At 34.4% G+C, this 24,197-nt stretch overlaps 1 protein-coding gene across 1 annotated transcript in view; it reads right to left on the bottom strand.

Annotated features, from left to right (window-relative positions):
* The window catches only part of LOC116349354, a 45,154-nt gene that overhangs the window by 8,627 nt on the left and 12,330 nt on the right, over positions 1–24,197 (bottom strand). Inside the window, exons 2-9 of the mRNA XM_031780751.1 lie at positions 21,484–21,564; positions 21,378–21,400; positions 20,205–20,316; positions 8,805–8,932; positions 4,119–4,261; positions 1,850–2,069; positions 1,128–1,266; positions 731–977 (exon numbers count right to left, since the gene is read on the bottom strand). Coding sequence (XP_031636611.1) covers positions 731–977; positions 1,128–1,266; positions 1,850–2,069; positions 4,119–4,261; positions 8,805–8,932; positions 20,205–20,316; positions 21,378–21,400; positions 21,484–21,564 — 1,093 coding nt within the window. The remainder of the gene's footprint in view (positions 1–730; positions 978–1,127; positions 1,267–1,849; positions 2,070–4,118; positions 4,262–8,804; positions 8,933–20,204; positions 20,317–21,377; positions 21,401–21,483; positions 21,565–24,197) is intronic.

The raw sequence follows: 24,197 nt of genomic DNA, 5'->3' as shown, positions 1-24,197 counted from the left end.
AACATTTCACACCGATCTGGTTGATGCCTTAAAATGGCACATTCACACCGGCAATAGAACCAAAAACCAAAATAATTTATCTCAATTTTTCTTTTTCTACACTGACTCAGAGAGTGGTGGATAGAAAAAAACTTTAATCTTTTGCCCAATATCCGATGGAAATTGCTTTTACGAAAGTTAAAATGTTGTGAATGTTTTTAATTATTTGAAAAAAAAAAAAAAAAAAATAACGTGCTTTTAAGGTAAATGTGGATCAGATTAAGAGAGACATACGCTTTTTTCCCAAACACTCCGAACAATGATGCATTCGATTTCATGGAATTTGTTTTTCGTGGAAAAAAATAAATGCATGTATAAATAGGAAGATAGTAAATGTATGCCGCAAAAAGCAGCTTTCAAAAGAGATTTTTCACGAGGATTGCGCAACAAGCCGAAATGATCGAATGATGAAAAGATGTGCTTCCACCAAAAACCCGCAGATCGAAATATTTTTCTGTGAATTCTGCATTTTTACTCCATTAAAACAATCCGTCCACTATACGTACAAAATGAGTTCGAAAAACTTTTCGCGTTAAATTTTTTTCGGTTCTTTAATTACGAAAAACTAAAGCTCACATTGTTGAATGTGTGTTTTCGAAGTTTATAGTCGTGATGTTTCACTTGGAGTTGTGGTTTTAATTTTGGTTAGTTGAACTGAATAAAATTGTATAAAATGCATTTGTTTACTTACAGATTTAGTGCCCAGTCCAAGAATTTATGTAGACCTTGTTCGAGCTCTTTGATTTGGAACCAGTTTGATTTGAATGCCATCATGTACGGTGCTTTATTTTGTTCATAGTGTCGTGCAAAATCTTCTTGTAACCATTCTGATACTTCTTCGGCGTTGTGATTGTGCAATACGCATTGATCCAAATACGGGCAATGTCCACCTTCATAGCTTTCAATGTAGTGAGCATTCATTGGGACCTCCCATATACCTGAAAAATTCGGTCGTCGAAGGTGAAGAAAAAATAGAAATGAATTGTATTTATGATATATATTTTTTTCGCTTATAAAATTTGAAAGCGTTGAAATTGTAAACGTTAAAATCGATAACACACGCAATCTATTATAGAGGGATGAATTACCTGGAAACGTTTTTGTTGGACATGTTCCGCTCTTGCATTCATGTGGGATTTTATAATCTAATGTGTAAGGCCAAACCGGTAGGTTTTGTGGTTCAACCGAAACTGAACTATCATAGATGTAACCGAAATCCTCGATGACCTGATATATTGCCAGGCGTGAACAAAAGCGTAAATCGTTTTTCGTTATGTGTGGCGTGCACGATTGGTCCAAAAAGATTGGCGAGCATAGAAGAAAAGAAAGAACGAAAAAAAGAACAATAGATAGTACATTATTGGAAAATTCAATGATATTGAGTAAAACAATAGAACTTAAAGTACGGATGAGAGCGATGCGGTAGTGCGTTCAAAAGCGAAAGCAACTAATGGCATTCACATTGTTCGGTGGCATGAAATAAAACATGAAGTTTCAATTCACGTATCTATCTCATTCTGTGTTCTCAGTTCAGCTCACTTCATTTACTTTGTTATTTTTATTAACTGTATTAAAAATGTGTTGCCAAGAGTATCTTCAGCTGAATTACAGTATGCATGCTGTGTTGAATGCATTTCGCATGAGAATAAAATACAATAAACCGGTGAATTTGTGCATTTGTTATCAACCGAATGAAATTTTTACTCGAAACAATTCACATTTACATGTTAGCTATCCCACTACATTGTATATCGCTTAACTAAACCTAACGAAAAGATAACGGACTAATGATGGAAATTGTAAAACGTACCTTGTATTGTGTATTTCGACCTGGTTTCAAGTATGGTGCTCGCATACCAACAACATCATTTCCCGAAACATTTGCAAAATGTCTCAATATCTCTCGCATACCAATCATTTCGCCGACCCATTCTTCATAGCCTTTATCCTGTAGACCTTGTTGCAATGAAATTGTTTCGGTTGCGATTTCATGCTGGTCAAATGCTAACGATTGAATTTGTTGGTAGTTGCTGCTCTCCCCATCATCATTTTAAATATACACGTGCAATTCACATTGTTTTTCGTACGGCCAAGATTGGGCCAGGCACAGAACCATAGCGATGTGTGGTTGATATCATTCCATCCATCAGTCAAACAGGAGTCAAAATTCATGCAGAATTAAAGATAATAGAATCGAATTAGAAATTCAAGTTGAGAGAAGCGAAATGCTTTTTGTACAATTTGTATTCAATTTTGAAGGGAGGAAAAACCGTCTCGAATCTTCCTTTTCGCATCGGTGGCATTTGATGCGTGCGTGAATTCAGTGGCAAACTTTTGTATTATCTCTCTATTGGCATTGTCTTATTTTTAATTGAATATCATAGCCTAGATCAGGAATGTGCGAGGAAATTTTTTCAGGGGGGGTGGTTTTCCAAAAACAAAAAATTCTCTAGCAAATTAGACAAATTTTCGTTTTTTTTTTTGAAGTCACTTTTTGAGGCGAAAATCCCTAGCAAATTGAAAGATTTTTCTCCGCGAAAAACCCCAGTAAATTGGAAAAAATTCTCTCGGTACCCAAAACCCTAGGAAATTGAATTCTCCTCAATTTTCTACATTGATGAGCTAAAAAAAGGCCTTCACTTTTAGAATCAAAAACCCTAGCAAATTCAAATAATTTTTGCGAAAAAAATTTTCTCATCCAAATCACAGGGTAAGACCCCCCCTTCGCACATTACGGGCCTAGATCATAGCCGCACAAATTTTCCAGCTTAACAATTTTGATAAAAGTAAATCATTAAAGCAAACCGCTTCCCGTTTTTTAGCCATTGTTTTTGTGCACAGATTTAGAAATTCGCTTTCATTCCGAATTTCGATAAGAATTCTTCATTTTCACCTAGAATTCCTCTCTTCATCATGCATAACGATCATCAGATATGATGAAATAATCATCTACAATAATAATTCGTAATATTATTATTATTCTAATATCATTTATTATCAGAGTACGACCATCTTTTCAATAATTACAATCACATTGTCTAGACACATGAATTCCAAATGAATGTGGAAAAATGTTAACATTGAGTAAATGTGTATCGTATTGTGCATGTGAGCATGGTTTGCCTTGTTTCACAGCAACAATTACCTGCAGCTGCCACATTTCATTATTTGCACACATTTATGTGCTCGCTTAATATTGCGGATGGTCGCCTATTGGAATATATACATCCGACAAACTTTTCGATTCAACTGAATATAAAAAGAAAATCTCTTTCTCGTTCGAATATTATTAATTGGGCTCAAGAGTGAAAGCATTTTGTTTTTATTTCTATTCCTGATTTTGATTGAAACGATTTTAATTAGACAAACTTTAAATTACCATGAATATACTGTTGCATTAGTTTTGCAAAATTGCGAAAATTACTCTCACTTTTACACTCTTTCTCTCTCTCTATTTCTCTATTTCGATGCCAACGTTTGATGTACACATTTTAATGCGATGTGAAATCGAAATAGATAGTTTTTGGGGTGGAAGCGAACTTATTCGCAATCTGTTTTCAACAGATAATGACGGTGCACAATTGTATTTGCCCTGTGAGCACTTTCTGGTGTGAATTAAATCCCATCCGAAAAATAAAGAGTTTTCAAAGTCTTTCTCTCACTCTCTCTTACGAATTTATTAAATCCAATGCAAACACGATGAACGTTGCAAACTAATGAAAATTAATTTATTTCTGCATCAATAGCTCTTGCCGCTGTGCACTCTGCATGCCATCTTTAATAAATGAAAATTATTGGCCAATTAAAGTTTTCACAAAAATAAACCATTCACGAATCATTTATATGTGTATTCATTATTTAAGAGAATAAATGAAGACGAAGATAGAAATGAGAGTGCGAGAAGTAGATAATTCTATTCGATCTGATTTTATCGAAAGTTAAGCGAAAACTGATGATATATTTCGTTCAAGAAATCAAATTCAAAAAGTTTTTCTTTATGAAATCTTTTTCACTTCCTTATCGTTGATATTCAATGAGTTATTTTGTTCAAAAGTTACGGAAACTATTGTGTCCATTACCTGTATTCATGAGCGATGAAGAACGTTCCTTTGATGTCACAACCGTTTGGATTCTTTCGCTTGCCATTAAATACCTTCCTGTAATGTTCGTAATTGTTCAAATTGACGGCACCGTCAAAGGTCAATAGGATGATTTGTGGAATCTGTGTTTAAAAAAATGGAAAATTACATCAAATACGGTTAATTACAAATCATTATGTAAACAAGTGTTTATTTAAAAGAATAAAATTAAATCCCCTTTGAAGTTGAAATTTATTGCATAAAATTTGGTTTTCGAATTTAATTTACATTCAAAGAGTGTATAAAATGATGAAGAATTCATTGTGCAACTTTATTTCTAGAAAAATAAGATTTCGTTTCTACGAAATCTCCTTGTAACCGGGTCTGGTGAGAAGTGATGTGCATTGGTGGTGTTTAAGGTGATCGAGTGAAAAGAAAACACATATTTCGCCAAAAACCATGAAAGGAGTATTTCAAATTTCACAGCGAATAATATGCAATCCAATTAATTAAACCAGCTTAAATTGAAGATGAAGAATAAGAAAACCCAACATACACAAAGCCAAAAATCCAATGCGTACTTATGTAATCATATGCCAGCTGTTAAATTCACATTCGCGTACATCTCGTCTGGTCTGTTGAATTCCAATTTGGGGGTTAAAAGTTCAAAACAGTACTTCAAATGATTATATATATGAAGTCTTGCTCTCTCACACACAATAATCATGCAGACAGAGAAATTTCTTGGAATTTTGCATCAAAAGGCGCTCAAATTTAACTGACGCACAAACACTTCAACAAATAACAAACAACAAAGTTGCACAAACAAACAAACAAACAAACAAACAAAAACGAACGTAATCAAGTGAAATGCTGATCAGGATTGAGAGCTCGCGAAACGCGGGCGTTCTGGAGATGATGGTACAACACGGTACTGTATAGAATTTCAGCTGAACGCCGTTTATCCATGTAAAATTCAAGTATTCACAAAGATTACATTAATTATTATGATTATTGCACAGTTGTCGTTTTTTTTTCTTCATCGCTGTAGCCTCTTGATGTCGTTTATTTTATGAACCTTTGATGGTTGCCAAACCGCATGGTGCGCAATGTTAAAAGCAAACGAATCCGTACTTTATGTTGTCTCATATTTGTCTGTTCATGCTTTCAATGTACGTAATAAACAATTAGACTTTGAAAACGAAGAGCTAAGAAGGTTTATTAACAGAATTATATCTATAAATACTATGCGACAATACTTTCAATATCCGAAAGAGCCTGAGACATAATCTCGCAAAAATACATTATAAAAGGCCGGGGGAGGGGAGAGAGACGTATCGCAAAATTATGTAAAATAGCATTAGAACTTGGTAAAGCGGCACATCTAATGAGAATAATCCAATATTGAATTAACGGAGTAAAATACGCTGTGAGAGAATATTGGCGTTTGGTAAGCGAGCACATGCGATTTAGAAGTGCACTTAACCCATTTTAGCTAATTCAATATTTACAATTGAAATACATCCATCGCTATATCGATGTACCGAAAATAATGACGAAGAATGAATTAAGATATACCGCGTGTCAATTGGAAGTATGTGTGTACACTTTACACGACTATCGTCGTAGCTTCATTCAACACGAAAACTTTCGTTTCATATTTGACAAACGTTTAACAAAATAAAGGCATATACAAACACCGTTGAGCCGTATTTAGTTTCGCATCTCGGTGACATAAATTGTTTGCGAATGGCAAAGTACATTTACCCAGCCGCTTTCGTCAAGACACAACACATTATTTCACACACAGCGTTGAGTGAAATGATGAAGAATCGTCTTACCATTTGGTGATGCTACCATTTCGATGGGAATGGAGGAGAGGCACGAAAAGCGGACACAAAGACAGGCAAATACTAGGGCAAATATAAAATGCAAAGATGTGCATATTTACTTTGTGCTGGCACGCACACAAATGTCAAAAGTGGAAAATTCTTGAAAGTTTTTTTGCTATACGTGGCAAAACTCAAATTAAAATGTGCACAAGAGCACCAAAAAACTTTTGCGAAAAAGAACAAATAAAAGCAACTAATGCATGTAACGATGTCGGCTATGTCATTCCATCAGCAGTGTCACAAGAGTATTTGGCATGTCTCTGATTCCAACGCTCTCACGGCATTGTGTACGTCGTACGATGCTAAAGCCTCTCGTATATCACACATGCTCTCGCTAATTATTTATTAATTATATCGCTTAATTGATGTTTACACATGCAAAATTGTACATAGATCCCAACTGAGTCACATTTATGTACCGAACGTATGTTAGTTGTTTGATAGCCGATTACACTGTTACATCGCTCTCTCTCTCTCTCTCTCTCTCTCTCTCTCTGTATGTGTGTGTGTGTCTCGGTCTCTCCACCACGCAGCACCATATTTTATAATTCACAGCATTACAAAATAACATCATTCATAAATACATACAACGAAATATATTCGCATGCAGTAGACATAGTCAATGATAAATATGCAACTATAGCTCTCACTGGAAATAATACAACACCTAAATTTGTGCACACATTCAAACGTTGAAAAAATGAATTTAATGCGTGAATGTTTATTTAGTCTTTTCTTTCGGAGTTATGGGCTCGCTCTGCTGCAATTACTGCTTCACACTACGCGACTGTAAATGCAAAAAAGCGTCTAAAATAACAGAACGCTTGACAATGCATGCAATTTCGTCATGATTTTATGAATATAGTACTGGAAGAAAGATAAATTTCTAGATACTAATACAAAAACATATAGTCACGTCAATATTGTATTGATTTGCAAACAAACATGATTCAACTAAAATAATTTCTACAAGTTTTATAACGACTTTTTCATAACATTTACAGGATTCATATTGTGTGAGATTTTCGGTGCTTTTAATATTTTAAGATCATGTGGCTTATTTAATATGTTGGTGTCATCGTAGCTACCCACCTCTAACGCGCTTTCTTTCTTTCACTTCAATGGAGAATGAAGGAAATGAATTATGCTCGTTGTTGGATGCAGCAAATGTGGAACTTAAATTCTCTCTCATTGGATATAGCATTGGGAAAAAACATGCTGGAAAATTAATTTCCTTATTTCTCTCACAACAAACAATTCCAATTCACCATCATACGCATTGCTCTGCTTCCTAAAAACGTATTAGTTTTGTCATATACACACACGAAAAAAATCTGCAAAATGTCACTTGGAATCCATACAGAAAAATGTGTTTAGGGTTTCCCAGCAGTATTCTCATGTTTTGTGGGTTCGAAGATTTTTTTTCTATTTTTAGGTAGATGAAGTTTTGACATTTGCAGTGTGGCATGTGGGTGCGTTTATGGGTTTTCTGTCAAAATACAGGAATATCTTTTTTGGAGACAAACAGTCAGTTGTGAAAGTTCGTAGATTTTTATCGTGAGTGTATAGTTCAAAAATGCTAGTCTTACACGCACAGAAACACACATCTGCAAGTGAGTAAACGTCTGCTATTACGTGCTAATTAATTGCTAAGGGGCGGAAATAGCAAAAGCCTTTTAGCAAACAGACCAATTTCGAAAATGAAATTTAATGCAACGCAAATTACTTAGCTATGCATATGAGGTGAATTCTCTAATACCTCTCTAACTCTTCTGAATGCCGTTTCATATTAATGCATTAAGTATTCAAACCAAAATTTTCATACCGCACACAACGAACTATTCGTGTTCGGGAATTTAATTTGCCGAATATTTTAGTTGAAAATTCTCAATTACGGAAATAAGATGAATGTCATTTTCTACGAAACACGTCAATCCCACAACTTTTCGATGCGAATCAGCATGTGTATGCGTATGATTATAATCCTAATCGCAGAATGTAAAATACTTTCCCGAACAAAAAAATGTATGAATGAATAAATTCCAACAAAAAATATATATAAAAAAAACTCGGAGTAGGAAATTAAGGTTATTTAAGAAATGCCAGATATAGCGAAGAATGTTTTGCACAAAATTTAAATCGAAAAGTGGGAATCCATTTGATATCATTGAAAATTTGGTATCTATGTTCTTTTTTCCCTTCTGTTTCGTTAAGTCAACACGTGTTTCAAGTGAATCTTCTTTGAATGACATATCCCCGCTTTAAGTTTGCCAAATGGCAACGAGTAAATATTTTTATTAAAAACACATTTTCTTCGTGAAAGTAAACAATGTATGTATGCACAAGACCATAAATAAAATGGGAAGCAGAAGAGAAAATTTGCAACATTTTGCGATGGTATTACGGGTATGTTTAAGAAAGTGATCAACATTTCAACCGATTATTTTGTAATTTTCTCGAGCGCATTTTTCACGTTCCCTTATAAACGTGTGTACGCTTGGATTAGAGTGTGGAAATTCAAGGACAACTGGCGATTATCTCTATGTTTAATTTATAGTGTTCTTTCGAAAGTGGAAATTCCCATGGATGTAGTTTCATTAGTGCTTCAATATTGTAGTAAAAAATGCATTCGCCGCCCGTTTTTTTTTTCGTTGTATGCAAAAGCACGGCTCCTATTTTACTCGGGGATCAACATTAGAGCGCAACACAACATCTACTGTCTGTTGCAATCACACGGTATACCATATTAACTATAATCTCACACTGGCTGCCATTTTAATAAATGTCTACTTACGTCTTCAGCTTCTAAGCCACCCGGTATGATTGTGCCATCCTTTGAGCAAAAACAATATGGTAATGCGCAGTCAGATGGGTCGCATTTTTTCGCCAAATCGATTGGTGCTTCGGTGACTGGTGCTGGAGCTGATGTATTCCAATATGCAACGAAACAAAGAAGGTAAAAGAATTGGCATTAAAAAAAGCACACGAATGGAAGGAGGAAGAGAGAGAGAGAGAGAGAGAAAGCATATACTTTTGAAAATAAAAACGATAATGGAAAAAAGCTCTAAAACAAACACAATGTTCACTGTGAAATGCCAACAAAATGTGAGCAGTTTAAATATTTTTCTAGATTCACAAAATCGTTACCAAAGACGCACATACTTAGCATTTGGCTTTCGATCGTATGACTTTTTTTCTCACTCTCTCACACAGGTGTGCTTTTTTCTGCTGCATAGTTTGTTTGAGTAGATTAAATTCAAATTGAGTTCTCGCTTCGGTGAAACAAACAGTAGAAAAAGCAACGAATAAAAATACTTAAACACCTATTAGACCTCACATGTAAAGTTATAAATCGTCTATTTGTGTTAGTCTCTGAGTGCTTTTTACTTCTGCTTATGTTTTGCAGCATTGAATAGAGTGAGCGAGAGAGAGAGAAAGAGAGAATTGAATGTCTTTTTTCTCGCCGAGATTTTCATTTCGATATAATAAAAAGGAATGGCTTCACATCGGTCGTTTCAAGCTCGTTTCAAACACATTTCCACTTAATGCAATTCTTGTATGACTCACCATTTCTTTACATAAAATAAGGAATCACTGTCATTATTTCGACAGTCGCTTGTCGTTTGAATGGTTTAAAATATCTATAGATCGAGGGAAACTTGGCAGTTTGGAGTGACGTAGCCACACAGCAACTAACATCTTTTTACTTGGATTTCATGCAATTCATTAATAGTTTATGGAAAAAATTACATTTTTTTCCAAGCAATTCGATTTTTGAGGTGTTATGTTTTTTCATTAAACATTTTTCCCTTATACTCTCTACCTAACGTTCATATAGTATACTGTTGTTCTAAAAATGTCATGTAAACTAATTGAACTCACTCTGAATAATTTAGCGAATCAGTCAGACTTTCGGGAGCCTGCGAGCTGAGGGTCAATTTCAAATTTCCGATAAAAGTAATTTTGCGTTAAAATTGACAAGGAAAAAAATAAACGACTTTTAAAAGAGAGAGCTTTTGCCTAGGGGTTAGACACATGTCTAAAATGTAGAATACACTTAGTTTTGAAGAATATACTTCATTTTTCGAATACATTCTGATTCGGTGAATCTTGAAGCTAAAACCACGATTTCCATGATTACGTGATTCCAAGATGGCGGCATACAAACGTATTGAACTACACAAAGTCGATGAAATTCCGCACAAAAGAGATTAAAAAATCCATGCAAAATGTGGCCGACTAGTCGATTTTCGGCATAATATTTAAAAATTAGTGCTTTGAGCACTCTAAAATATGATACATGTTATTTTCGAAAATAGTAAAACGAAGAATATTTCACTATTCGGAGATTACGAATACACGTGTCTACCCCCTAGGCTTTTGCTGGGAAAGTATAATCTTCTGATTGATCAAATCCAAATATAAATGTTATAGAGCCTCAAAATAGTTAGTAAAATAGTTAGCAACTGTCAATGCGAATTTCAATGCGAATGAAAGAGTCAAATCTCGACTAAGATCCTTTTAATCCTGAAAGTAGAACCATTGTGGATTTTGAAGTTGTTATTATCTCAAACCTAGGTTTAATTTATCGTTGTCTCCATTTCCACGCAAAATGTCTGACTGCTTAAATTTGCAGTGTATGGCCGAGTCGAACCTTTGGGAAAACATAAAAATCTAATTCGAAAAAATCATCTCCAATTTTTTGTGGTGAAAGTAAGGAGATTTCACAAAATACCATAATTTACATTTGGTATTTAATCATATTCCAAAGACATTGAGCACGAATATATCAATGTGCCGCATTTCCTGAAAGCTAGTCTTTTGGCATAATGAACAGCTAGAGTTAATGTCACTCAATCGACTAGCCACCAATTTTTCAATATTTCGCCTGAATAATAAAACATTCTATGGATTCAACCTATTGAATAAGTAATAATAATAACAAAATTATGCAATATGGCTAAATTCTCATCGCAACTTAATTTGAGCGCATTATTCACGACATTGTGAATTAATAAAAGCAAAACCTTGCACATTGGTTAGCTACAATTTGAATAGGCTTGGTGTAAAATGTCACAAAAGGCATGATCTAAGCGAAAATTCCAATTTGATGGATATAAATTATTGATGTAATACAGAACGGTATAAAAGGATGTACGCTATCAAAAATGTGCACATTCGAAACACCTTAAACGTGCGAAACGTGCATTCTTAGTGTACTAATAAGACACTCAAAATTTGAATTAAAATATGAGTCCGTTGGAGACAAATAAGCTAGTGCTAACTTGGTTTTGTGTGTATCCGGCTGATAAAAATGAAACGAGTTTAGTGAATTTCGCCCGAATCGTATTTAGTTTGTGCATTGTCCTTGGCATGGTATTTGCATTTGCCGGAAGTGTTGTTTTCTTTTATAGATTTATTTTGATTGATTTGGAAAGCTCATTAGGTGCACTTTTTCAAATCTCTGCCTATTTGAGCACAATTTATATGATTGTTGTTACGGTATTTATGCGTCACCGGCTAGTTGCCATCATCGATGAATTGGAAACGATTTATAAAGCAAGTAAGTTTCCACTACAATCGGCTCAGAACCGCAAATTAAAAATATTGCATGCAAATCGAAGGTACAAATGACGATTGGTTCCAATTTTTGGTGCGAACAAACAATAAATGTGAATGGATGTGGAACTTTTTCTTCAAATACGTGCTTGGTGGATTTTTCATAAGTACCACGTCCATGTTTATTGTGTCAGTTTTTTTGGGCTACATGAAAAAAGGATACTTTGATCAAAATTCTTTGTTTGATCCATATCGAATCATGTGAGACACTTTGTCGAATTCCAAAAAAAAACTTTGTTCAAATCGAATTTCGTGAATATTTTTAGCCTTCCATGGAACCGAACCACACCGATTGGATATTTAGTTTATGGATGCTCGTTTGTTGCTGTCATCGAAGGTTATTTTCTCGCCAATGGAGCTCTGCTCATTCTATTCGTGTCCATATGTATCCATCATGAAGCGTTCTATGACCAATTTAAATATTTTATCAGTAAACTTGATTCGACTGGCGAAGCAAAGCGAAAAAATGAAAGATTGTTGTGTGATTTGATTCGCTTTCATAACATGACAAAAGGGTGAATAACGACAACATCCACATTTTTTCATTCAATTTTCATACTTTTTTATATTGTTTCAGTTGGTTTTTGGAAACATCAGAAGTGCTTAGCCCATATATTTTGGTAATATTGATCTGCAGTATGGTGTTCACGTCGTGCATTACTTTTCAGTTGGATTTGGTAATTTTTCTTATTGTATTCCATATACAGATTAAACCATTTCAATTTTTTATCATTTTCAAAAGCAAATGCGACACATCGACTGGAATATAAGTTTCATGTGCGAAGCAATTATAAATTGCACATCAATTTTATTTTTGTTTTGCTTTTATGGAAAATTGGCTACTGAGAGTTACATGGGCATTTTTCAGACGGCTTACGAAGCCAATTGGCTTGAATTGCCAACGCATTTACAAAAATATTTTATTATCATTATCGGAAATGCGCAAATTCCGCTGTACTATCACGGCTTCGATGTTGCTGTACTGAATTTAGAGACATTCATGAGGGTAAGAAGCAAGAAGATTTTAAAAATAAAATAAGTGAGAATAATCGCAATATTCCGATGCTGCAAGGTTAAGAACGCATTATTGTTTTTTTTTTCTACCACATTGCAGATGATGCGGACAGTTACGTCATATTACTTAATGTTCCGGACATTGACATCGGAATGATGCACAGAAATGATGAAAATGCACAGAAACGATGGAAAGGAGAGTTTATTAATTTTGAATTTACATATAAAATAATTCTAAAATATTATTATCAAAAAAGTTGTTAGTTAAATATTAGAGTCCTAGCCATAGATGATGACGAATTTTTTTTAGAGGGGTGGTATGACAAAATTCCGTAGGGGGTCCCTGAAGATGTCAACAGATTGTAGGAAATGGGGGTAAAATCGTTTTTTTTTGCTCTTCACTTTTTTGGCGAAAATCCAAAAAAGGAATTTTCTCTGCCAAAAAAAGTGAAGAGCAAAAAAATGTCCTCATTTTCAAAATTGTTGAGGGTTCCTAAAAATATTTTAGAGGGGGGTAATCCGAACCCTAGAAACCCTCGTCATCACCTATGGTCCCAGCTAAGACCCATTTATATTAAAAGTGATATTAGACTTTTTCTATTTAGTTACCCAACAACAACAACAACAATCATTTATAGACCGATTTAGTTACCCAAATGGTAAAAATGCGGACTTTGTGTGGAACTGTGTTAATTTAGACGAGACCAGATTTAAGGAACGTGCATACGTATAGTATTACAGCTAAAAATGTACATATTGTATACTGCTTTCCTCTATTTCCACACAACTCCGCGTAAGTCCATTTGGAGTTTAACCATTTGGGTAGTGCGATAAAGTGTTAACAATTGGTCAAAAAATAAATCGGAATGAGATATTTGTCGGTAATTTGCTATTACTAAATGTAAATGATGATATTGATATTTGAACTGAAAATTACACATTTAAAGCACCGAAATACATTTGAATTTATATAAACAGCTTTAAATATCGGAATGTTATTTACGTATTTTATTAGCACTTTGAACCGGAGGCTATCGACATGGATTGATTTTATTGATTTCTCGATTTGAAAATGAATTTTGAATAACCCCCAGTAGCCAATCACAACGAATCAAAAGGATTATGGTATGCAGTTTAGTACGATGTGAAAATATTTGTCCATGTTATGCCAACAGCATTTCGAATCGATGCACATGTGCGATTTTAACCAATGCAAAAGCACACTGACCTGCTTTGAAAATCTCTTGTTAGCAAGTGAAGCGATTTGTTTGACATAAATTGTGTCTTAGTAAAGACGATTGTTTGTTTCTCTCTCACTTTCTCTCACCCTTTCTGATCGCCCACAAGCCATCACATAATCTTCATTTTTGTTGGATAAAACTCAATTTTCTTACATCCGATGGCTGGCAGCAATTAAAAAATAAATTCAATTCATACAAACAACTAGTACCGTACAAATTTAATGTGAGATGTTTATGTTTACCAATTTATATTTCCAAATTGAATAATTTGTTCAAACATGGAATTAATTTATTGGGATAAAACTAAATGATAATGAGTACCGATGTCACTGTTTCGTTGAATCACTGAATTTAGTGTCATTTTCAGGGAAAATCCTAATAATTGAGATACTAAGTAGTTTTAATGTTAGGTTACATATACAATACATTCGGCTTTTCTATTAATGGTAGCACGGTCAAGTCGTAAATATCATCAAATAATTATAAGCCACGATGAAAGGGAAGAGTGACGATAAAAGGAAACCAGTAATAATAATCCTCTCATCGTCATTGGTCATAATAAGCCTTAATGCTTTCGATTGTTGATATTAATTATGTAGTTCTTAGAACGTCATCACCGTGACACAGTGGTCATGTTTGATGCCGAAAATTCGTCGCTTCAGACGACCGTGCCACTCATTAGAAATAAACAACGCGTCTCAAAATAATTACCACCACTTTGGAAAAGAACGCGCCGAGCAAACGTAAGAGTATTCGAGAGGCCATAAAAAATAATTAAATTTTTTCGTCGCACAGACACATGTCCACCCCGATTCCGTTGTTTGGCGATTGGTACGTGTGTTGTGAGTGTGTTCATTTGTTAGATTGAAGGGTATGTTATTATGGTGTTTTGGTCATTCGGGAGTGCATCATAAAAGTGGTTTTTGTTCATCATGAACTCATAAGTGAATAACGGAAGTAAGTGGTTTTACTTGAAATAGAATGGTCACAAGAAAATTCCACACATCAACGATGTCGTAGGCGACAAGCCAAACAAGTGAACAACCCAGAAGATGTACCGACAAATGCGGGGGAAGAGAAATGGACAGAACTTTTTATAGTGCTTATACATTGGCTCATGCATGAGATTGTTTCAATGAAAAAAAATCGAACAAATTAAGACAAAAAAAAATGAAGATGGGGAAACGTGTATATAAAAGAAATCGACTCTTAGTGATAAGGGTGGTGTGAATGGATTTTTGTTATTGTTGTTGTGTCGTCGTCAATGGCATGATATAAGCGTCATTTTCACACACAATAACTAACATCTTTCAATTCGTGATAGTACCCGGGGATGCGATGCCAGAAATGGAACGAAGCACGACAAATATGAGCCATTGGATTGTGTTGTGCTTCGTTCCATGTAATGAAGATCCCAACTCAAATATGCCATCACATATTTCGCTATTCATTCCTTATTTATTTTTACAATTTATTTTCCGTTCACATTTTTAGGATCTTTTTTTTTCGTTCATCGTCATCGGAATGCTTTTTTCCATCTTCATCTTATTCGTATTTCATTCTGTCGTTTGCTTTGTTTGTGGTTCGTTTTTGGCATTTTTCTCTTTCTTCCTTCTCTCTCTCTCGCCCGCTCGTGTCCGAAAAATTGCATCAGTACTTTTCGCACACAATTTTCCAGTGGCAGAGATACAACATCGTATATTATCGTACGTGTATTTTATATATCTCCATATATTGAAGTATCATAAATCGAAATAGATGACCCAATGCCCGCACAGATACACTGAGTGAAGAGGGCGCACTGCGCGCACGCTACAAAACGAAAATCTCAAATTGTGAAAAATAAGTACGGCAACTACGAATTCGAATGGAATCGAATTTTATGAAGACATGTTGTATCTCTGCGTAAACGAATGCAAACCATGAAGAGCAGCATATATGAAAAAATGAACACTAGCCACCCCAAGAATGAAATCGAACCATGGCCAGCGACAAAACGTAAAATGTGTCACACAACACAAATCCTGTTTACATTTATTCGCATATAAAGTTGAACGAAAAACGAAAAATAAATGAGTGCATGCTTCTGACGCTTCTCCAATTCTCTGCCAGTTGTTCGACGAAGTCAAATTGGACGAAAAAAAACACAACATCAACATATAAGTCATGTTATGTAAATTATATTTTTCTATCATTCTGTATTTGAACCGTTGTGAATATGTGATCCACTATGTATTTATGTGTGTGAATGTCGAGCGAAAAGAAAACAATGGTTTAAAAAGACGAAATGGAAATCGAAATGGACGGACAAAAATGAGAGAGAGAGAGAGAGGAAGAGAAATGGTCGAATAAACCAAAAACCACTGTCGAGCATCGAAGCAGCACACCCAGTTAGGAAACGTACGTGATAACTTTATTTACTATCCATTTTCGATTTGGTTTCACTGCTTTGGCCATCAGTTGATAGAATATTTGTTGTTGTGAATCGAAAATCAGACTGAATCACAAGCTCTCTGCATTTTCATATGTTTGTTATTTCCCGTTTAACCGATTCAAATGCTGCTGATGGCGGTGCTGTTGCTTTTTTCTCTCATCTCAATCCATTCAGCTGTTGTAATTTCATTATTTGCTTGAATTTATGTCCTGGTTCACGCTTCCAGTCACACCCTTTCATAATTTAAGTTACACTCACTTTCAAATATTTTTTTCACTGAAATTCAACGACCACAAAAAAGCGATCTTTTTCGGAAATGTAAACGTAAACATTCTCTGCATTTATATCCATTTTTCATTTTACAAATTTAGCCCGAAATTAGAATTTGTTCACCTTCGTCTCGTATCCGAAGCATCTTGTGAGTGACACATTTTGAACAGCCACATATAGAAAGAAACTAACATGGCTATGAAGACTTTGAATAGTGTCACCATTTTTACCAAAGGTATATGGCACTTTATAGTTTGATTTGCTTTCAGTTTCACCGTTCACCATTTTGCCTGGTCGACTATTTTTTTTCTTCAGATGCAACATATTGCAATAATGTGTCGCCTATCGTGAGCACCTCCAACAAAATCAAGGTGTGTGAAAGTGAGAGACAGAGAACGAACGTCAGAGAGCGAGAAAGAATGACACAGAGTTGGCAAGTCCAAGAGATGAAAAATCGATGGTTCTTTCTTTCTCGAGATATAAAAGATGATTTCCAGTCCAGTGACGTGAATAACAATATCAAAATTGCATTCAAATGTCATAAATTTTAAAGTTTTCCAACTTATTGATACTTTCAGTTTTGCATCAGCTTTGGAATTCTTTGCCATTTGTGCGAAAAGAGACGAGCCGAGACGAGAAGCGCGTGTAAAGATATTCAATGCTGAATTCTTGGCAATAACAAGGAATGTGATTTTTGCCTAGTAGCAATATACTGATGTGCGATGTGGTATTGTTTATTATTAATTCGCCAAGCTGAAATTACCTTTAAAACGATATCGAATACCATGCAAACATGCCTGATTTATCAAAACTTCATGTCAAAATTCAAAAGTTTTCTGGTTGCTTCTGGGTGCAGTTTGCATAGCACAAAACTTTAATATAAATCAAAGTGAAAACTTTTATTCAATGAAATATGTTGTTTTGAATTGAACAACAAACCGAGACGATACCTGTCTCGCTTGAAATGCGATTCCTGCTTTAGCACACAATAGTTTGTTTTAGTTTGGTTTTGTTCTTTTTGTTCCATTCTTGTTGTTTTTTTTTTTCAATATTCAACGTGGGCTTGAGAGCGTACAGACACCATGAAACATCAATTGACTTGCAAAAGGCAACATCAACCGCACCTTGTTAATTTATTGCACAAAAAGTGCTTGAAAACTGCACTCGCTAATTTTATAAATGCTCATTAAATCATTGCATGTGCATTTATGTCCATTACATGAGTAATTTGTGGGCAGGAGAGAAAAAATAACGCGCGATTTAAAAACCGCGTACATAATTGTTAAAAAAATGCAGTAAACAAGGAGATGAATTATAATTCGTAAAACGATGAATATAAATAAGAAGTGTGCAAGTGGCATTGAGAAGAAGTACATGCACAATTTATGGCTGTGCCGTGTTTGTTTTTCCCTTTCTCTCTCTCTCACTCTGTTGAAATAGTTTTTATTTTGTTTGGACGTACTTGAAAAAAAAGTTTAATGGAATTCTAAATAATTCATTATTTATGCATTTTCTCCGGAAAATCGTCTAAAGTGTGCTACTTTTCTCTTCCATTCAATATTTGATTCTTTTCACTAGACTACTGCTCTACCATATTTCAACTAATATCCACATTTCGGTTGCTGTGTGCAGTGTGCTTTAGTTTGAAAAATGAAGAAAACTCATTCAAACATGTTCAATTGAAATGAATTCTATTATTCGATTTAAACCGAATGGCACAATCCTTGCCCTAGTTAAATGCTCGATTTCTTTCTTTTGAGTTGTTTTATGTATTTTTTCCACACAATGTTTATTTTGAAGCGAAATAAATTGCAGCAGATGATCTTGCACAAGTACCATCGTACTGATTTGATGCAATTTTATCTCGGAAATGATAATTTCATTTGCAACGAGAAATGACTGATTGCACTCAACAATTTCACCGATTTTATTATTATTCATATGAATAAATATGAAAAACTCAACAACTTAGCAATATACAATGCTCCTTAATGCTCCCATCCGAACAAAAGCTTTCCTAATAAAAATGCTAATGGCTTTTCTCGTACGCAATCGCAAATTGTTCTTTTGATCGGTGTGTAATTTACCTGGAAATCATCTTATGACTGTCTTTGAAACGAACATAGTTGTGCACGCCGAAGATGGTGCAGAGGGAGATCTCACTCGGATCACAATTGATGCTCGGGGAGTAGATTATTCCCCAAAAAAATCAGTAAATCGAAAAAATGTCCCAAAAGTCTATTCTATCTAGTATAAAAATGCTTACGGAAGAAGGGGAAGAGCAAAAATGTCATCATCTCTGTGCTTGAAAGGTCACTTTTTTTGAATTTTTAAAGGCGGGAGGTTGGTAATCGAGACCCTCAGAAAATAGGAGCACTTATATGGAAACGAATCAAACCTACACACACGGGAATAATGTATAGATTATTAGTAGAAATGATTTTTTTTCTTAAATCTATACAAAAGTTTAGATATCTCAACAAAAATTTATTTTTTATTAAAAAAATATTTTCTCAATGTCAATAAATATTGCGATACATATTTATCAACGAGCGCCAAAATACACCATTTAATACAGCCTTTTCTCTTCACACGAAAGAACAACAACAATTACATGGCTACACTCGAACGGCGACTATAGAGAATGCAACCACTACTTATGCAAACAACGTTGTCGTTTGTGTCTTACATGCTTCCACTGACTCGCCAGTTGAAGTGATGCATGTGTAGTAGTTGACTTCTATATAGTTGCTGTTCCAATGTAACAAGATACGTTGTTTGCATAAGTAGTGGTCGCATCCTCTATAGTCGCCGTTCGAGTGTAGCCATGTAATTGTTGTTGTTCTTTCGAGTGAAGAGAAAAGGCTGTATTAAATGATGTATTTTGGCACTCATTGATAAATATGTATCGCAATATTTATTGACATTGAGAAAATATTTTTTTAATAAAAAATAAATTTTTGTTGAGATATCTAAACTTTTGTATAGATTTAAGAAAAAAAATCATTTATACTAATAATCTATACATTATTCCCGTGTGTGTATTTAAATGCCAGATTATACACGCACACAAAATGTGTGTCGCATTACGTAGGAGAATTAACTATAGTCTTCTAAGTAGTTTCTATGAAAAAATGACATCGCCTCAATAACAATTTATCGTTTTACATATTATAGTGATGCTGTCATTTCAGTTTGATCGTCCTTTTTGATGTTCAAATGAATGTTCTCAATTTTCATTCTATGGAAATACATTTTCAATTGGTATTGACGTTTGGTTTGAATAAAAGAATCAACGAGGAGGAAAACTTTTATTTCAATCTATTCAACGTTATATGAACTGGGAAGCTTAAATATCTGTATATTAAAGAAATCACAAACGATTCCGCAAGAATGTCATACTGTGAATTGTGACATGCTATACATTACTTTCAAATAATAATGAATTTATCAAGAAAAATCAAAAGTTGTTGAATTCTTTTCAAAAAAAAAAAAAAAAAAAAAAAAATTTTTTAAAATATTTTAAAAAAAAAAAAAAAAAAAAAAAACGATTGACGAACAGCATTGAAAATCTATCAAAATATATAAGTTATTTATAAAACTTGATTGAACTTACTTGTGGCTAATGGTCCGCATCGGGCTTCATTTTTGAATGTACAATACTTGGCAGCGTCATCAAAATGCAATCCAGATGGACAATTATTCAGATAGGGATATCCGTCAACACACTATATTTCCGTCGAAATCGAATCAAAACCGGAAAATGAAAAGAAAAATATACACACAAAGTTTTAAAAGATATTACCAATTTGAATAAAAATAAAAACCAAATTCAATTCTTTTACAAAAGGTGAATGAAAATGTAAATCAGCTAATCAAAAGTCACTACAACTTGAATTCTTGTTGATTCAATGAATGCACACCGCAAAAAACGACCACATTCATTTCATCACCTTTGATTATGGTGTTTACGGTCGATGCGTTTTCAAGACAGACAAACACACGGGAAATGAAATTTCATCGTTGTGAAAACTTGCCCGAAAAAAAAACCAACCATTTGAATGAAGTGCATTGTAGTGTCGATTATAATATGCAAACAAATATAAAAAACGAACTGACGAATATTAAGTTTGGATTTCTTTTATTGTTTTGTCACATTCAATGGACTTGGACAATAGAAAATGCTTTAACTTCATAAATGAAATGAAAAACTCGATTCCATTCTTTTTACGTATACTCCAAACGAACACGAAAAAAAATCACCCGAAAAAATTATTAAAGCAATTTTAAAATGGAAATTTTTCTCGCTTTTTTTTGCTTCTCTTTTATTTATAACCTTTCTTTTGTGACATTTTTCTGATGCGTACACATTGCTTGCTTCATATACGTGCAAGATAATTCTGATGATGATGAAACATTTGAACTTTGAAAATATTGTTTCATGAATAATACATATTTTTGCTTTGTAAATTGAAATCACAATTGTTTTTTCACCGCTGTCGTCGGCTTCTTCGTGTCAGAGATAATAACCGAAAGAAAACCGTATGCAGCGAGGCAGATGGAGATTTATTCGGAAATGCTCTCATCCCAATTCTGTCATGCGAGGCCGTAACAAAGACCAAGTAAAAAGCATTTTAATTTCAAGTCCAATTCCTCAGGGGTAAGAGAGAGTGAGTAAAACAACAAATGCAAACCGAAATGAGTTTTGGGTTTGTCTGAGCAGTTTAACATTTCATGACACACGCAAATACATTTGACAATCTGAGGTACAGAAAAAAACAACACTCACCTGATAAAATCGACGACACGTAGCTGGTGCAAAAAAAGTAGGGTAAAAAAAATATTCGCCATTAAATTCAACATAAACAGTATTGACTGAATGCAAGCAAACTTACCGGGATCTGCATAATTTCCATTGCCATAACCAGACGGACACTTGAATTCTACTCTTTCCGTCGTCGCCGATACTTTTTGACCTACGAGAAAAATTTGAATTAAAATTAAATCATAGAATGAAAAAAAAGACACACGAACATTGAGTTGGGCTATGATGGGGAAAATGGTTTGATTTTAAGAAAGAGAAAATTCATATTTTGAACGTTTGTCTTATGCGATATGATTGTACCCGAACCCGTTATCAAAATATTATAAGTGTGTGATCAAAATCACACATTCAACCGTTGAAGGAGATGCACGTGTTCGAGCAGTGTTTTTCATTGATTTCCATTTTAAAAAAAAGCACACAATTTACTTTTCATTTCAAAATTGTAATGGAATCATTTGAGAAATGCACCCATTTTCTTGGCGATAACATGAAAAATAAAAACCCATTATTTATGACAAAACACGCATTTCACACTTGGCGAATAGTATTAAAAAAAAACAATTCAAAGGTTTGAACTTCAAACATAATGCAGTCAAAAGCAGAAGTATGATGAGAACAAAACAATCAGCCAAAAAATGTGAGTTACTTCGAACAATTGGAGCAAACGATAAAAGTTTTAAACAAGATTGCCCTACTAAGAGAGAGAGATAGAGAGAGAGAGAGAGAGATTGAACATTTCAGGTTTTGATTTCGTTCTCGATCAAACGGAATTTAATAATAAAATAGGGCAGCAGGTCACTTTTGAATGCAAAGGTAAATTTTCACTTTTAATTATTTTCCAAGCAAAGTTGAGCTGGGTGAAGTAAATAGCGCAATTGTCAAATAGAGCTCAACCTTTTGTCCGGAATATAATGAAAAGTGCATAAAATCTGTCTTTCATCGAAATTCGTCCGATTCGGTGTCATTTCACGGTTGCCCAATAAAATGTAAAGTACGCATTGCGTTGTCTATAAAACTTTACGACGATTCCGTCCGAAAGTAGCAAAACTTAAGCGGCACAAAAAATAGTACAACTTTGCAAGTTTTGCTAAGTGAGTATTTTAACGGTGTAGAAATTTATTGCACGTATCGTTTGCTTTGCAGAGCGCGTAATCGTAAAACTTTTGAGTGAATTGCAAACAGATAATCAAATGAACATACCCAGAGTACATAGCGTGTGCACATATATCTCTCTCTGTGTGTGACAACATATTCTAGGCAATTTTCTCTGTTTCGGTTGTTTCGATGCGATTTGTGATTACATTTACGCCTCTTCAAAAGTGATACCGAAAAAAGTGGTTTCGAATAACGAAAGCGTACCCTTTAAGAAGAAACCCGAGAAGAGTCGGAAAAGTGTCAATCAAGATAAAAACCAAAATCGTTCAAAACTATGCAAAGCAAAGCAAACAACTTTGGCTGATACAGTTTAAATATATTGTTCATTTGATATGATTTGCCATCATCGTCTTCTTAAAAAAGCAAGCACCCATAAAAGGCAATGTAAGAGATACGAAGGGAGAACGGAAATTAGCATATGCGATGTGGTGTGTACACGAGCGTTCGCTCTATCGCATTGAGAATGTGTGAGAATGACACGTTTCTATATCAAGTTTTGTAATTCAAGTGCCGTGTCATTTGTCATTCTTTTTGCGTAAAACACCTTGGAGTAAATTCATACAATACAATTGTCGTCACGTCAACAATCCGTATAACAAAACACATACACCGCACGCACACACATTCGTTTATTTTGTCGAAAAATTTGAAAACAATACGATTGTACTGCGTATGTTTGTGCGTATTTGAACAATTCTAGTTTGAAAGTGTCGCTGAAAAATGAAACCATTGTACTGTTTTTCACTTCATCTCCGTTTATTTTATCAAAAAATTGTAATACAACGAATCAAGAACAGAAAAAAGAACCATCGAAAAATCAGTGCCGTTACGTATATTGTCACGGCTTTTGTTTGGTGGCGCTGAATAAAAAATGTAACATATCACAAACAGGTGAGATAAAAGGCACACACAAAAAAGTGGTTGAATTTAAACATTAAAAATGCAATAAAAACGAATCGAACAAGCGTAAATATTCACAATGCGTGTGTGTGTGTGTGTTGTCTCTGTTTCTGTTGATGTGCTGTTGTTTTTTTTCCTGCACACAATGCAAATTGCTGTTGAAACAAATTCTTCAATGAAGTATAAACCAATGATCAATAAAAGAAAATAAAGCATGCCGCATCTAGTTTGATTCGTGAGAGCCAAGAGAATAACAATGATGCCGATTCAAAATGTAAAAATCCCAGTTAAAGAAATCTTGAATAATGCTCCGCAAAAAATGTATACGCCATTGTTTGGAAACGAAAGCACAACCGAAATGTGATTCGAAAATAAAAACCAAGTACTGAATTGCCTGACACGACAACGACTATGGTCGATGGTAATGGTGATGGTGCTACTCTTTGCACAATAAGCAATTTACACTGAATTTACATTGGTGTTACAACGCGTTAAAGGTTTCCGTTTACCTCGCACTTGTCTTCATCTTGATATGATTCGGGTGGGTGGGTATTTCGATGTGAGTGTTTGATATATATATATTTTACTTTTTGGTATGATTTTCAAACACAATTTCAATGGTTGTCAATTCGATCTCTTTTTCACTGCTGTCGCCGGTCCCAAACTCGACTCGGTTTATCGGTTTACCGAGCTAAAATTTCAATGTAGCAGAACGAAACATCAAAAGTT

The sequence above is a fragment of the Contarinia nasturtii genome, unplaced genomic scaffold (assembly GCF_009176525.2).
Source record: "Contarinia nasturtii isolate CC-2019 unplaced genomic scaffold, AAFC_CNas_1.1 Cnas_scaffold_2861, whole genome shotgun sequence".
Classification (NCBI taxonomy): Eukaryota; Metazoa; Arthropoda; class Insecta; order Diptera; family Cecidomyiidae; genus Contarinia; species Contarinia nasturtii.
This window is presented reverse-complemented; position numbering and strand designations above follow the sequence as displayed.